The sequence below is a fragment of the Meriones unguiculatus genome, chromosome 17 (assembly GCF_030254825.1).
Source record: "Meriones unguiculatus strain TT.TT164.6M chromosome 17, Bangor_MerUng_6.1, whole genome shotgun sequence".
NCBI lineage: Eukaryota > Metazoa > Chordata > Mammalia > Rodentia > Muridae > Meriones > Meriones unguiculatus.
The window spans coordinates 20,761,979-20,777,968 of NC_083364.1; the positions used below are offsets into that span (position 1 = coordinate 20,761,979).

Here is a 15,990-nt window from a genome sequence, read left to right on the forward strand (position 1 = left end):
CTTCTATTTCTATTATTCTTAGGTTTGGTCTTTTCATAGTGTCTTAAATTTTCTGGATGTTTTGTTGTGGATTTAGTATTTTTCTTTTTCTTTTTTTTTTATGAATGTATCAATTTCTTCTATCGTATCTTCTATGTTTGAGAGTCTCTCTTCCATCTCTTGTATTCTGTCAGTGATACTTGTGTCTGTAGCTCCTGTTCCCTTTACTAGGTTTTCCATTTCCAGGATTACCTCAGTTTGTGTTTTCTTTATTGCTTCTATTTCTATTTTCAAGCCTTCAACAGTTTTATTTATTTCCTTCTCCTGTTTGCCTGTATTTTTCCGTAATTCTTTAAAGGATTTATTCATTTTCTTCACCTGCTTGTATTTTCCTGTATTCCTTTGAGGGATTTATTCATTTCCTCCTTAAAGGCCTCTATCATCTTCCTAAAATTAGATTAAGGTCATTTTCTTGTGCTTCAGGTGTGTTAGGATATTCAGGGCTTGGTGCTGTAGGAGAGCTGTGGGTTCTGGTGATGCCATCATGCCCTGGGTTTTGTTGAGTGGGTTCTTACACTGGCTTATAACCACATGGTTGTCCCTGGTGCTGCCAGGCTTGGAGGACTCTGATGGTTGCAGCCTCTGGGATTGCAGGTAGAGCTAGGGCCAGATGACGTGTGCTTGGAGGGCACAGTGCGGACCGCACTGCTGCTGGGTTGGGATAGGGTCCCATCTTGTAGTCTCCGATGCCTGTCGCCCCTAGGACTGTAAACAGAGTTGGGAAATGGAAACTCACGGTGCAGACCATCTGCTGCTGGGTTCGCGGGGTAGGACCCAACAGGCAAGGAGATGGGGGAGAGGTTTCTCCTGGTAGTCTGATGGCCTCTGGCTCTGGGATTGCTGCTAGGGCTGAAGCCCAGATCTGGCACTTGGACCTTAGTGCTGCTGAGTTTGCCAGGCAGGACCCCGCAGGCAGGGAGGTGGGAAAGGGGGCTCTCACCTGATCCACCATTCTTTTTAAATTTAGTTGTTCACAAATACTCCTGCCAAACTCTTTCTTCTTTCTAATAATTTTCTCCCGTCCTTTCATTCCTTTGTTGTGGGCCCACTGTGCTTGGCTCATTGATGTACCTGCATGACCACGGGCAGGGGGTTACTTACTCTACCAAGGAAAACATAACCTACAGCACTGAAGAAAATCTCCCTCCTTATCGGCTGCAGTAACCACAGATGCTCAAAGAGGGGTGGTGCCTCAGCAGTAGCCACATTGGTTGTGGGTTTTTGTTTTTTTTTGTACAACAGTTGCATGATGTCCAGAAGATACAGTATTTCACAGCACTCCTCATTCTCTCACCGTTACATTTTTTTCTGCCCTATTTTCTATGCACTTCCTCATTCTTTATACTGGCCTGGGCCTCATTCATGTAGAAGCACCAGTCAGCCCCAGAGGGAAAACCAGAGGCAATCAGGTTTCTTGGGGCTTTCCATTTTTGGAATGGATACCCGTCACTGTGCATTCTATTGGCCAACACAATTAATAGAACAAGGTGGATCCAAAAGAGTGGAGAACCAGATGACGCCTTCTCATGGGAGTAGTGGAGAAACCACATGGCCTATATAATCCACACCCCAAAGCGTGGTTACAGGAGGCATGGAGGACTACAGATACTTGTGAATGTTTCTAAGACCGTTTTAAATCTTTGCAACATTTCTGCTTGCACGCCATTGGCCAGGGTTTATTCTTGTGCCTATTTATGGCCAGAAGGGAGGATGGAGAGCATATCTCTCTGTGTTTTGGAGTGCTTTCATCTTGTCTGTTGCCAGTTAGCACACAGATCTCTAGTGTGTAGTCTTTGCTTCTCACTCCCTCAACGAAATTCTCCTGCATTTTATCCCAACTTATCAGACAAGGATGAATGTGCGGATCACACCATTTGCCCAGAGCACTCCACCTGTTACAACACTCTTGGAAGCTATTATTGTTTGTGTGACTCGGGACTTGAATTTAGTGGCGGAGGACCAATATTCCAGGGCCTAGAAGCATCCTGTACAGGTAGGTGAAGGTGTTGACCAGGAGCTCAAGTTAAACCCATTTGAAAACAATGATAAAAGGTTTGGGCTTAAGAGAAGTTAAAGACTTTCATCTGAAAAGCGGAAGCCAATATTCCTCCCTCCCCCTCCCATCTCCTCTCCTCCTCTCTTCTGTCCTCCCTTCCCCTCGCGTCTCCTGCCTCCCTCCCTCCTTTCCCCTCCCTCCCTCCCTTCCTGTCTCCCTCCTCTTTTTCACGAGTGTGGGCATACGTACATCATGGTACATGTGTGGAGGTCAGAGGTCAACTTCTGGGGGTCAAGTTTTGCCTCCCACCTTGTTGGAGACAGGGTCTTTGCTTTTTCGCTGCTGTGCTGCCCACTAACTGAGAGTAGCTGCCCCCACCCATGCTGTGCACACCAAACTCACTGAGGTTGTATGGTCAGTTACCACCCCATGAGCCTACCCAACCTCAGATCATCTGTGTCTATGTGTCTGTTCTTTCTTCATCCCCTCGCTGCCTCAGCCAGGCTTCCAGGACCTCACATGCCGGACGCAGTACATTTTCACGTGTGTGAGTTTGAAAGCGTGTACACCATGGTATGTGTCTGGAGGTCAGAAGGGAAACATCTGGTGTGAGTCTCTGCCCCCCACCTTGTTGGAGATAGGATCTCTTTGCTGTTCGCTGCAGCGTACACCAGCCTATCTGGCCCATGGATTCTGAGGATCCCTTTGTCTCTGCTTCTCTCTGTACTTTGGGAGTGCTGGGAGTAGACATGTACCGCCACATTCAGCTACATGGCTTTGCTCCTCACAGTCCCACAGTGCATTGGTTACTTTTCTGAGCTGTGAAAAAAAAAAAAGACACCATGACCAAAAGCACCTTAAAAAGAGTACATTTGGGCTTATGTGTCCAGAGGGATGAGTTCATCGTGGTGTGAAGGCATGGCAAGGGATAGGAGGCCTGGCAAGGGGTGAGAGGCATGACAGCGGAAGCAGGAGGCTGAGAGGGCTCAGCTCGCCCACAAGCATCTGAGAGAGCAAACTGGAAATAAGGTGATGCTATAGACTCTCAAGGCCCCCCACCCCCAGTGCCATACTTCCGCCAGTGAGGCCTCACCCTCTCAACTTCTCCAAACGGTGCCACCCAGAAGCTTGAGCCTATGAGGTCACCCTTATTCGAGCCACCGCGTTCCACTCCCTGGCCTCCACAGGCTCATGCATTTATCCACAGCCAGGACTTTCGTCGCTAACATTGCTCTGGCTCAGTGTCATTGTTTTGCATAACTCTGACTTTCTGTTCAGATGTGGATGAGTGCTCCAGGAACTCAACTCTGTGTGGTCCTACTTTCATTTGCATCAACACCCTGGGATCCTACAGCTGCTCCTGCCCACCTGGCTTCTCTCTGTCAGTTTCCCAGGTCTCTGGCCTCCCAGCAGATGGGAACTGTACAGGTAATCTCCCTGCCATGTGGAGGACTTGTCCATAGGTATTAACCGCATCTCAAACATAGTGGCTTACAGCAATGGCCATTTGCTCTGGCTTACAAATAGGATAGTTTTTCTCTTTTATTTAGTGTTCCTAGGGGCTATGCCTACAGTGGCCAGTAGATCTCAATAGCTGTCTTCTGGCTACTCAGACACCCACTGTCCACAGGGATACTTGGGCTTCCTTGTACACGGCTCCTATTTTCAAAACAGGTGGGTTTCCAAGAGGAAGAATGCAGAATATGCGGGGTGTTTGGGCCAGAGCTTAAAGATCTCAGAGCATTAATAGCACCCATGCTATTGGTTACAGTCAAGAACCAACCTAGATTTCAAAGAGGTGGGGGAACTCTGTATGTGATTTGTTGGCTTGGATTGTCAGCTCAACACAATCTAGAAACATTTGGAAGAGTGTCTCAGTGAGGAATCTTTGGGTATGTGTTCTAGTTTCATTCTGTTGCTGTGACAAATGATGTAACCAAAAGCAACTTGGGGAGAAAAGGGTTTATTTGGTTTGTATTTCCAGGTCACAATTTATCACTGAGGAAAGCTGGGGCAGGAGGTTATGGCAGGAACCTGGAGGCAGAAACCATGGGAGAATGTTTCTTACCACTCACGGTCAGGTTTGCTCACAGGCCGATGCTTCGATAGCTTTCTCATACAATTGAGGACTACCTGCTCGGGGAGCGGTACTGCCTGCAGTGGACTTGTTCCATAAATTAAGACAATAAAAGCAATCCCTCATTGACATGTCTACAGACCAACCTGATAAATACAACGAAGGTTTTCTTTCAGGTCTTTCTAAGCTGTGTTGAGTTGATGCTAACTTGAACAGCATGTCTGTGGAGAATTGTCATGACTGTGTTAACTGATGGGAGGTAACCCTCCCACTGTGGATGGTGCCATTTCCTAGGTTAGGTCCTGGACTACATGAGAGTGGAGAAAGTGAGCTGGGCAGGGAGTAGGCACCCCTTCACTTCCCTGTGTTCTTTAAAAAAAACCTCTTTATTGATTCTTGTGAGTTTCGCATTATGCACCCCAAGTCCACTTGTCTCCCCATCTCCTTCTGTCTACCCTCTGCCCTTGCAATACCTCTTCCAAACGAAACAAAAACAAAACAAAAAACCACAGAGAGGGAGAGAAAGAGGGAGGAAAAGAGAGAGAGGGAGAGAGAGAGAGAGAGAGAGAGAGAGAGAGAGAGAGAGAGAGAGAGAAGCAGACCAAAAACTAACACAAAAACCAAAACAAAGCACAGAAAACATCTCATTGTGGAAGCTGGATTGTGTCCCAGCGTGTCCCGCTGCATCCCCTTCTGACCACACATCTTCACTTGCAAATGTTTATTGCAGTGAGTCATTGGTTTGGTTTGAGGTCCCTGGCTTCTGTGACACGATAATATTGGATTCTTACAGGGACTTCTCTGTTGTCGCCCTGTGTCATGGAGGTCCTGCAGTTTTGGATCCTCAGGATTGGCCCTTTCACTGCCTCCCAACAGTTCACAGATGCTGTAGATTTTGGGGTGGACCAACTCAAAGCCCTGGATCTCTGCCTGGTGGCAGCTGAGCTGGTCAGCCTGCCAATTCTCCTTTATCTGCACTACCAGGGCGAGGGCTCCAGTGCTGTTCTGGCTGGCTAGGCAATTCAGGGCTGTTATCAGCAGGAGGCAGGGTCAGCTCTTCTGCTATCACACCCTCTGGCAAGCCACACACATGCTTCCAGAGCCAGCTCCACTGTGCAGCTCAGTCAGGGTGAGGTCCACTCTTCCAAGTGCTGCAGTCAGCAAAGGGCTGGGCCACTTCTGCTCTCACAATCTTGGGGCTGGCTCACTTCCATCTTCGCCACCAGGGCCAGCTCTACTCTGTTGCCTAGCTGAGGCACTGGGCCTGTTCTCCCAAGTGCTCTAGCTGGTGAGAAGTAGGGCTAGCTTTCGCACTCATGACCCTGGATCAGCTCTCTTGACTGCCTCAGATGGCAAGGGGTGAGGGGGTTGAGAGAGGGGAGGGCATAACCCCCCCCATCCATGTGCCCTCTCCATTTCACTGCAGACAATTTGGGGGGTACAAGCTCTCCAGAGTCCACACCTTCAGGGCTGGCCCACCTGTGCCTCTACCATTTGGAACAGCTCTACTGTGTTGCCCAGGCAAGGAGAAGGGCCCATTCCCCCGAGTGCTGCAGCTGGCAAGGGGCAGGGCTGTCTCTCCCACTCTCATGATCTTGTGGCCAGCTTTCCCTGCGGCTGCCTATCGAAAGGGGAGAAGGGGGAGGACGTCACCTATGGGTGCAGCTCACTTCATGGCCAAGCAGTGTTGGAGCCAGCACTCTCCTGCTCTTGCCCTCAGGTCAGGGCCAACTCAGCTGTGCCCCTACCACCAGGACCAGCTCTGCTGTGCTGTCCAGGCAAGGTGCAAAGCTCACTCTCCTGAGCGCTGCTGCTGCTGAGGGGTGGGGCCAGCTCCTCAGAGCACCATAGCTAGTGAGGGCCAGGACCAGCTCTGCTTAGCCCCAGGACATCTATGTGGCTCCTGGCAGCTGCCCAGACCAGAAATGTCTCTGAGATCTCTAATGGCAATTTGCATCATGAACATCCATACCGACCCTGTGCCTGCATAGCCACAGAGCTAGACAGGGCCCGCAGCGTCAGCACAAATTCAGACTTCACCATGACCTTTGGTGGCGAGTCTGGCTGCTCCCGACAGGCCATTCCTCTTCACCCTCGCATCTTCTGCTGCCTCTCTCCTTATAATGCTCAAGCTGTTTCACTTTTCTTTCTTTCCCATCTGTCTACCACAGGTTTGTACATTGCAGTGACCCCCGCTGCAGGCAGGCCACAGCGCTGGCTGGCCTCTGGGTGATGCCCTCTGTCTGAGCTGTGTGGTGAGGAGGCCTCTAGGTTTTTACAGCCTGCCCATGATGCACAGAGGCCGGCAGGTGTGTGGCCGTCTTTTCCCACCTGCACCACACAGCATGGTGCTTGGCAGGTCTCTGTATCTCTCTCTCTTTCTGCTCTTGACTGTTTCAAGTTCCTACTGTGATTTTTCTGCAATGATAAAATTGTAAGCCTAATAATCCTTTATCTCAAAATTTGCTTTTCCCCCAGGTTATTTATTAAAGTAACTGGAAAAAAAGACAAGGATAGGGAGGCACGTGTGTGCGCAGAAAGTGCAGGTGTGGACACTAACTAACTTTGTTGTATCTATAATACAATGGAGCCCAGTTTAAATCTCAGTCTCCATGATGAAAATGCTTCTCTTTTAAAAAACTTAAATATTCTATTTCTCAAGACTTGTTGACTTTTACTAGCCGATGATATTGTTACAAGAAACACAACGGATGGGGAAAAAGTTAAAGGGAACTTAGAGTTAAACGAATTTGGTTTTCACAAAGCCATTCAGCCTCCCTGTCATGCTCAAAGGAAAATGTGAGCAGATAAGAGCCATTTCTGTCAGTGTCACAACTATCTGAGAAAAACACAGTTTGGATAAAGGGGTTATTTTAGCTAATTCTCCAGGAAAGCTCAGTCTTCAGTGCTTGGCTCCATTGATTCTGAGCCTGTGGTGAGGCAGAGCTGCGGCAGTGGCAGAAGCCACCACCATATTACTTACTCTCCTCTTTGCTGCAACAAAATGCTCCGTGAAAGCAAGATAGCAAAGGGCTTGTTTTCTGACTGACAGTTCTAGAGTGCTCTCCATCCTTGTGGGGAAAGCATGGCAGCAGGAGCTGCTTGAGGCAGCTTGTCATGTCGCATCCACGGCTGAGAAGCAGAGAGAGACGGATTCTGAATACCAGTGCTCAGCTCTCAGCTTCTCCTTTTTATGCTCTCCAGGACCCCAGCCCGGAAATAGTGCTGCCTACATCTAGGGTGGATCTCATCCTAATCTAAATAATCCTTTACAGATGTTAAAGTGTGCGTGTTCCAGTGTGAAAGTCAGAGGAGAACTTGTGGGAGTCAGTTGTAACTTCCCACCATATGGGTTGTGGGGATTGAACTCAGGTTGTCAGGCTGGGCAGCAAGTTACCTGCTGAGACATCTTGCTGGTCCTGTTGTATCATTATTTTAGGGTAACTGTGAAACAAACATCCTGAACCCAGAAGCCCCCTCACACACTTTCTATCGCCGGCTGTTGGTGTATAGAGAAGCCCCACCCAGAGACTGTTAGCTGTCTAGCTGGTGATATGAAGCTAGAAGAATGGAGCCTAAAAATGAGGTGCACTAAAGTCTCACTCAATTGCCAACTTTATTCAGAGCATCAGACAATTTGTGTTCTGGGGGTTTAAGCAAGGCCACATGAGCAAGGTTCACGAGTGTTCAGGCTATATATAGTCACAGGGCTAGGTGTGTTTGCAGGAGTTGAAGCTGTGTGCAATCACAAGGAAAACCTGTGCTTGGACTCATCATGGGGATAACAGTAAGATAATGAAGTAAACCTATCCTTACTTCCTACACTGGGGAGGAGTATAAATGCATCCTCCAAGAACAGCAGAGATCACAAGACTCTTGTCTTGTTTTCTTGAGATTTCCTCACAAGCTCTCAGAATTCTTCTCACACAGCTTCATGCATGGACTGTGTTCTGAGTGTGTCTAGAGTCCAGGTCTGGCTAAATATACGCTGTGATACCCTGGCAGAGTCACCCAACAATCCATGTATCAGGATGCATTCCCATGACTGTGACATACAGCTGTGCTGTGTGCCTGAGTGCGTGTGTGCGTGCATGCGTGTGTGTGTGTGTGTGTGTGTATCAGGCCATCCCTCGATCACTGGGCAACTCAGTTTCTTTTTATTTTCCTTTTTTTTGGTGTGTGCATCTCTATGTGTGTGTTCATGTGTATGTTTGTGCACGTGTGTGCATGTATACATATGAAGGCTGGAGGTCAACCTTGGTGTTGTTCTTCAGAGTCTGTCCACCTTGCCTGAGAGTCTCTCATTGAGCCTGGGGCTCACTGTTATTATGTGTGAGATGATTAGTTTTAGTTGCCAACTTGACACAAGTTAGGATCCTCTTTAAAGAGAGCCTCAAGGAAGGATTGTCTAAATCAGCGCGGCCCATGGGCATGTCTTGATTACATACTAGCTGATGGGGAAAGGCCCAGCCATCATGAGTGGCACCATGCCTTACCTTAGGCAGGGGGTTCTGAACTGCAGGTAGTAAAAGTCAGTGGCCCATGTTCCCTTTCTCTCTGTGTTTGACTGTGGAGATGACCAGCTGCTTCAAGTTCTGACCTTGACTTCCCCACAATGATGGCTTCAATCTGGAGTTGTGAGCTAAAGTAAACACTTTCTTCCTTAGATTGCTTTTGGCCAGGGTATTTTTTTTTAAATCACAGCAACAGAAGTGAAACCAGGGGAGCTGGCTGCTGGGGGTCAAACTGAGGTCCTTATGCTCACGCTTGAAGCTCTTTTCCCTCTGAGCCATCACTCCAGCCCCCACCCTCATTCTCCACTGTGCAGATGTTGATGAGTGTAATGACATGTGCCCTTCCAACTCATCTTGTACCAATACTCTTGGGAGTTACTTCTGCACTTGTCACCCTGGCTTTGCATCAAGCAACGGACAACTGAATTTCTCTGACCCAGAAGTGGCATGTGAAGGTGAGCAGGGGATTTCACAGTCGGTCTGGAGCGTGAGTTTCTCCCTGTTCTGTTCCTCTGAATTTCTTGTACGTTTTGATTCTCATTGCAGATGTTGATGAATGCGTCCAAGATCCATTACCATGTGGACGGAATTCTGTCTGCACCAATGTTCCAGGATCCTACATCTGTGGCTGTCTTCCTGGCTTCCAACTGGACCCAGAAGGCTCCCAGACACATGGGAACTTCAGCTGCAAAAGTAATGTCATGGAGCACTGGCAAGAGGAGCTGTGTCATTTTGTTGCTTGTCAACTCCTTTTCCAATAACTGGATCCTTTAATTACTTTCATTTCACCCATGCAGTAGTTTCCTACCTAGTCACTCCTTTACTGATTCATTTGGTGCACTCAATAATAAGTTGAGTGGATTTTGGCTTAACCATTTTTTTTTATTGACAGAGTTGCAAGTAGTACAGTTTAGCCTTGAACTCACTGCTAGCCTTGAACCTCGTTCCTCATTCCTTCAACTGCTGGCATCACAGGTGTATATGACCTAGCTTGAAGTATAAACTTGAAAGAGATTACATTTTCCCAGGTTACAGTATGTACAAAAGTCCTGGGGTTCTCACAGAGTGACAAGCTTTAGATGTAACTGAACTTGTGGGTGGAGTTCTGGCTTTTTGGCATTTTGATATCTTATGAAAACATTTAGTTTTTCATCTTGAGAACAATGAAAGGTTATTATTACTTTTTTTTTTAAACTTTTTTTTTTCCACTGTGTATCTCTGGCTGTCCTGGAACTCTGTAGACCAGGTTGGCCTCAAACTCATAGAGATCCACCTGTCTCTGCCTCCTAAGTCCTGGGATTAAAGGCATGTGCCACCACCACCTGGACTAGAACTTTTTAGTAATAGATTTTGAAAGTTCTTTGGCCACGTTTCAGTACTGAGCATAAATATGGGTGGGAGAGGAGCTCATGAGCACCCTCTTACTGAGGGGCAGCAGTAGCTGCCCATGGAGGACCAGTTTTCTTTAAGGGTGTGGCGCTGTGTGTTAACTACTTTTCTGTTCCTGTGATGTAATACCAACACCAAGGCAACCTTTAGAAGAGTTTATTTGGACTTACGGTTCCAGCAGGTGAGAGTCCATGAAGATGGACAGTGAGTGAGGAGGACACCCAATGCCAACCTCTGGCTTTCATATGCATGAGCATACATATTATACACACATTAGTGTGTTCACAAACATGTACACCACATACACATAAACTAAGATATAAAACAGAATGTATGTAGCCCGAAGGGCTGCAATGAAATATAAAAACAACACAAATGTGTCTAAGACCCTCCTCATAAGGGTGAGGATGTCACTAGTGCCGTTTTGACTCCCACTCACTGCTTCCCTACTCCATCTTTCTGTCTTCTTCTCCCAAAGAACCATGTTGAAATATGTATTTATTATCGCTCTCTCTTCCTCCCTTTCATTTTTTTTAAATTTATGCTGACTATCACAATGTAAATGCTATGCCAGTTACTTCTGAGGAAAAGAGCACCATTCTGATGTAAACCTTCTCCTCGTCTTCCTCTCTTCCCCATCCTCTCCTCTCTCTTTCTTCCTTTTCCCTTCATTTTCTTTCCACCCATCCCTCCTCCTTTTCTCCTTTCCCCTCTCCTCCACTATTTTCTCTCCTCCCCCTTTCTCTCCTTTCTTTCTTTCACCTCCCTCCCTCCTCCCATCATCACACTCTTTCCTTCCTCCACTCCTCCTCTTCTTTCCTCTCTCCTCCTCCCTCATTTCTTTTCCCCTCACCTCCTCTCATCTTCCATGGCTTCTTTTCCCTCCTGTATTTTTCTTTCCTGATGGTTTCTCCCCTCTCTTCTCATATCTTATGTATTTTGTTATTCTTTACAGCCCATTTTTAAAGCTCCACTCTGGCTTCCTGTTTTCTTCCACTCTTATATCCACTTAAATATTTTTAACCTGTGGAAATCAGGATCTGTGTATGAGTGACAACATGTAGTGTTTGTCTTTCTGAGTCTCTGTTAATTCAATATAATATATTCTGCTTTCATTCATTTAAAAAAATCAGTTTTTTTCTTATGGCTGTATAATATTCGTATTCACATATGTATATCACATTTTGTTATCCAGTCATCTGTTGGTGGACATCCAGGCTGGTATCATTTCCTGGTTATATCCTCTACTTGAAAAAAAAAAATCATTCTTCCTTCAGGCACGCACCAGCTCGCTGACCTTTGTTTGTCTTCTAGTTTTGTAATGATATCTTAGTTTCTTGTCAATGTGAAAAAAAAATACCCTTACAAAAGTAACTCAAGGGAGAAAGGATTTATTCTGGTCATGGTTCAAGGTGCAGCCTCTTATGGTGGGAAGTTGAGGCAGCTAGTTGCATCACACCCACAGTTAGGAACGGACAGCATGCATGCTGCTGCTGCTCTTGATTTCCCGTTCTGTGTAGACCAGGGTCTCCCACCCAAGAAATGGCCCTGCCCATTCTTAAGACGTGTCTTCCTATATGTCAGTTAACCCAATCAAGATGATCTCCCTTAAGCATGCTCAGAGGCCCATCTCCCAGGCGATGCTGAATTCTGTTGAGACCCAACACAAATGGTCACTGCAACATTGAACACTGTGTCTTCTCTCATTCCCTTTCAATTCATGCCCTTGGAGCTTCTTATACCTGGTGTGTAGGCGTGGTTTGCTCCTAGTCACTTCTGTGTGTTCAGGCTGAGGTTCAATGTTCTATGTAAAGGACACAGAATCAGTTTTGTCTTGTAGTCATACCTCACCATGATAAACATTTTCCGTGGTTGATTTTTCTTCCCCCCAGGGATTCCCTTTAAATGTAAAGAAGACCTGATACCCAACAATGAGCAGATACAGCAGTGCCAATCAGGGCAAGCCAAGAATCTTAACTACGTAAGTTTTTTGTTTTAGCATTTGTTTTTTCTTTATTTTTGAAAATTTCATCCATATATATATATGTATATGTATATATATGATATGAAATATGATAATACTCACCCCCTATTTTTCCTATGTTCCTCAACCTAGCATCCCTTCCAATTCCTTGTCCTGTTTTTTCTTTGATGACCCAATAAGTTTTCTGCCAAGAGCTTTTTAGTGATGAAGGTTCTGGAGAGCACCTTCCCAGTCTATGCCTAGAAATTCAGCTGGCTTGGTCCTGCGTAGGTACCCACAGCTACTGTGTAGGTACCCACAGCTACTGGTGTCCATGAGTGCCATCACCATGTCATGTCTAGAAGACAGCATCTCACTACTTTCTTCCATACCCTCCTGCTCTTACATGCTTCTTGACTCCTCACCCACCATGTTCCCCAAGCCTTGGTATGTGTGTGACTTTCATGTAGATGGCTCTTTTATGGCTGGGTGCATATTCTTATTGGATATGTAAGTGTTGTTGAACATTGTCAGTTCTTGATGCTTTCCAAGAGGCCACATAGGTGAAATATTGCTTCATCAATATTAACAAAGCAAATGCAATAGTGAAATAACAAAACCCATAATATCTGTATTGTTTTTAAAAGCAGAAACTAATTCTTTCTTAAAACATGCTTCCTGTTCTGTGGTCCAAAAATGACTGCTTTAGCTCCTCTTATCAGATCTGTACTTTAGGTAGTAGAGAGAAGAGAAGAGAAGTGAAAACCATTCTCCTGTTTAAAGATATGGCTTAGATAAGAAGGTTGAAGCTGAAAGGAACATGCTGGTTTTTTTATTTGGGAGGTGCTACTTTCAATGTGTCAATACTTGTTATTGAGGATAGAGATTTTGAAGTCAAATTGACAGCTGGAGACACTTGGGAGAAGACTCTGGTTACTGGTCAACGATTTCATTGCCAAGTTTAAAGGAAAGCACATCCGTGACAGCAAGAGGAATCAGCCTGTGAACTGGCTAAGCATACCCTCTTCTCCAGTACCCAGGCCTGTATTGAGATTTATTCTCTCTATGAGGGTATCAACTTCTAGGCCTCCATTATGCATGCCCGAGTTGAAGAATTAAATACTGACCTGTTCTGTGGCACTCTGTACCCTGTAGAAAAAGCCCTTCGTGATGCCAGACTATACAAGTCAATGATCGATGACATTGTCCTGGCAGGTGGTTCTACCAGAATCCCCAAGATTCATAAGCTTCTGCAAGAATTTTTCAGTAGAAAAGAACTGAATAGGAACATTGACTGTGATGAAGCTGTGGCTTTTGGTACAGCTGTCCAGGCAGCCATTCTATATGAAGATAAGTCTAAAAATGTTAGGTATTTGCTGCTCTTGGATGTCACTCCTTTTCTCCTTGGATGAAACTTCTGGTGTAGTCATGACTGTCCTCATTATGCATAATACCACTTTTCCTACCAATCAGACACAGATTTTCACCACCTACTCTGACAACCAACCATCTGGGTGCACATGTATGAAGGTGAAAGGGCCACGACCAATGACAACAACCTGCTTGGAAAGTTTGAACTCACAGGCATAGCCTTCCGTCCTTTTAACACCAATGCTAATAATATCCTCAATGTTTCTGCTGTACACAAGAGCACAGGAAGGGAGAAACAGATCACCTTCAGTAATGACAAGGTCCACTTGAGCAAGGAGGACTTTGAGTGCATGGTTCAGGAAGCTGAGAAGCACAAAGCTGTAGATAAGAAGCAGAGAGAGGTTTCCTCCTATATATATATTTCACACAAAAGCAGCAGCTGATGATGAGAAACTTCAAGGCAAGAAGAAACAGAAGGTTCTAGACAAGTATAATGAAACTGTCAGTTGGCTGGGTAAGAATCAGACTGCAAAGAAGGAAGAATTTAAACACCAGCAGGAAGAACTGAAGAAAGTCTGCAACCCTGTCATTTCCAAGCTTCACAGGAGTACTGGTGACATGTCTAGAGGAAAGGCTGGCGGCTTCCCTGGTTGGTGCCTCCATCTGGTAGTTTTTCTTCAGGATTCACCACTGAAGAGGTGGTTTAAGTCAGTCCAAGTTGAGGTGTAGCATTAATCCACAGGGAAACATTTGAAGGATCCAAAGTTAGCAAGTTATGTGACAGTTTCAGATTTATTAAATTAAATTAAAGTTAAAGTTAGGTTGCTACAATGAATTACTGGGCATCCTTATACTTGACCATGGGACGTGCACGGGGAGAGGGAATAAAACATTGCTCTTTATAAGCACTGTATCCTAGCTGGAGAACACAACGTCTAAAGCAGATGGAAAACAGAATGTCTAATAAAAATGATGTCAATTGTCATCCCCGCCCTCAAAAGGAATATTTTAAAGTATCACTTCTAGCCATACCTCACTGACCAAAACAATATTCAGCTAGCTGGGAAGACAAGGTATTTGCCTAAATCAGCTTGAGGAATTCTTTTAAAAGAAAAATGGGTGCAGGGCAGCTGGAGAATTGAGTCAGTGGTTGAGAATGCGGCTGCTCTCTCAGATCTGAGTTCGATTCCTCTATCAGGCGGCTCACAACTGCCTGTAACTCCAGCTCCAAGAGGTTTGTGCCCTCTTCTGGCCCCCAAAGCAACCACACTTTCAGGGCACCATGTTTGCATGCATGTACATATGCACACACACACACACACACACACACAACACAACACACACACAGACACCAAACCCTTTAAAATAATTTTTAATTATATACTCGTAGTTGTAGGACCTGTGAGTTTTCCTCCCTCACCCAGCTACTGAAATAATGTCTCTGAGAGTTATCATTTATGAATAGATGCCTAGGCCATAAGATTTTGATCATTCCCTGACTAGCCCAAAACTTATTTTGCCTGTTTATCTTATTCTATGTGTGTCACACGTCTGGTTATTTCTCCTCAGTTTTATGCGTTGGCCTTCCTTAGAGTCAGGGACGAATCTTCCACCTCTGATTCTGTCCCAGAGTTCATCTCTCTCTGAGGAAACTGCCCCACCTCCTATTTCCTGCCTCAGCCAATAGGCCGTCAGCTTTTTACTGACAGGTGTTGTTCCCATACAGTACACAAGAGAGTCTCTTATCAACATATTCTTATGATGCTGAGGACTGAGCCCGGGGTCTTGTGCTAGGCAAGTGCTGCACCACTGAGCTGTTTTCTAAGGCCAAGTAATTGTTGTGAAGTAAGTTTATTATCAGTAAATGTTTAATATATAAAAATAAATATATTTATACCATGATGTATATACATATGTTAGTAGATATGAATTATATAAAATAAAAATATATTTATTTATACCCTGGGGTTGGGTAAACACTTCTTAGGCTGAAATAGATTGTGAGTGGAGAACCCGATCTATTAAACTCACCGTGATCAGCAAAAGACTTCACACCCACCTTCAGAACTTTGTCAACATTCATGCGTGTCTACAGATTATCTATGGGATCCCCACACATCTTGAAGGCCTGTCATTGCAGTTTGTTGTGGACTATCTACTCATCTTGGTTACTTGCTCTGTTTGTTGTTATAAAACGCTGTGACAAACAACTCCATATTTAGCTAAGGCCGAGGATCTGGCTTGCTTCCGTGTATGTGGACCTATCGGCATTGCCCACGAGGCACGCTGGGGTTGGCTACCCAGAGGCTATTTTAAGCTGTGGGCTGGCTTTCCCCAGGGTCAGAAGATTGTTCAAGGTTCCTGAATAAACTGCATTGAGAAGAACAAAAAAAAAAAGAAAAAGAAAAAAAAAGAAGAAAAGGAATCAATTAAGTTAAAAAAAACAACCAAACAAAAACAAAACAAAACAAACAAACAAACAAACAAAACCGCTGTGACAACAGCAACATAAGGAAGGAAAGGCCTGTCTTGGCTCACACTGTGAGGATGTGGTCCAGCATAGTGATGCCCTGGCAGTAAGATCTCGAGGCATCCAGTCAAGAAGCAGAGAGCCATGAATGCCGGTGCTCAGCCCACTGTC

At 45.5% G+C, this 15,990-nt stretch overlaps 1 protein-coding gene and 1 pseudogene across 5 annotated transcripts in view; both read left to right on the plus strand.

Annotated features, from left to right (window-relative positions):
• Positions 1-15,990, plus strand: part of Adgre1 (adhesion G protein-coupled receptor E1) — an 88,113-nt gene that overhangs the window by 27,322 nt on the left and 44,801 nt on the right. For 2 of the 5 annotated variants that reach the window (XM_021663624.2, XM_060371342.1), the window contains exons 6-10: positions 1,886-2,032; positions 3,314-3,463; positions 8,941-9,081; positions 9,173-9,319; positions 11,908-11,996. In XM_021663624.2, the coding sequence (XP_021519299.2) occupies positions 1,886-2,032; positions 3,314-3,463; positions 8,941-9,081; positions 9,173-9,319; positions 11,908-11,996 (674 nt within the window). The remainder of the gene's footprint in view (positions 1-1,885; positions 2,033-3,313; positions 3,464-8,940; positions 9,082-9,172; positions 9,320-11,907; positions 11,997-15,990) is intronic. The other 3 variants (XM_060371343.1, XM_060371344.1, XM_060371346.1) reach the window with 3 other exon arrangements.
• Positions 12,235-14,274, plus strand: LOC110565849 (heat shock cognate 71 kDa protein-like; annotated as a pseudogene).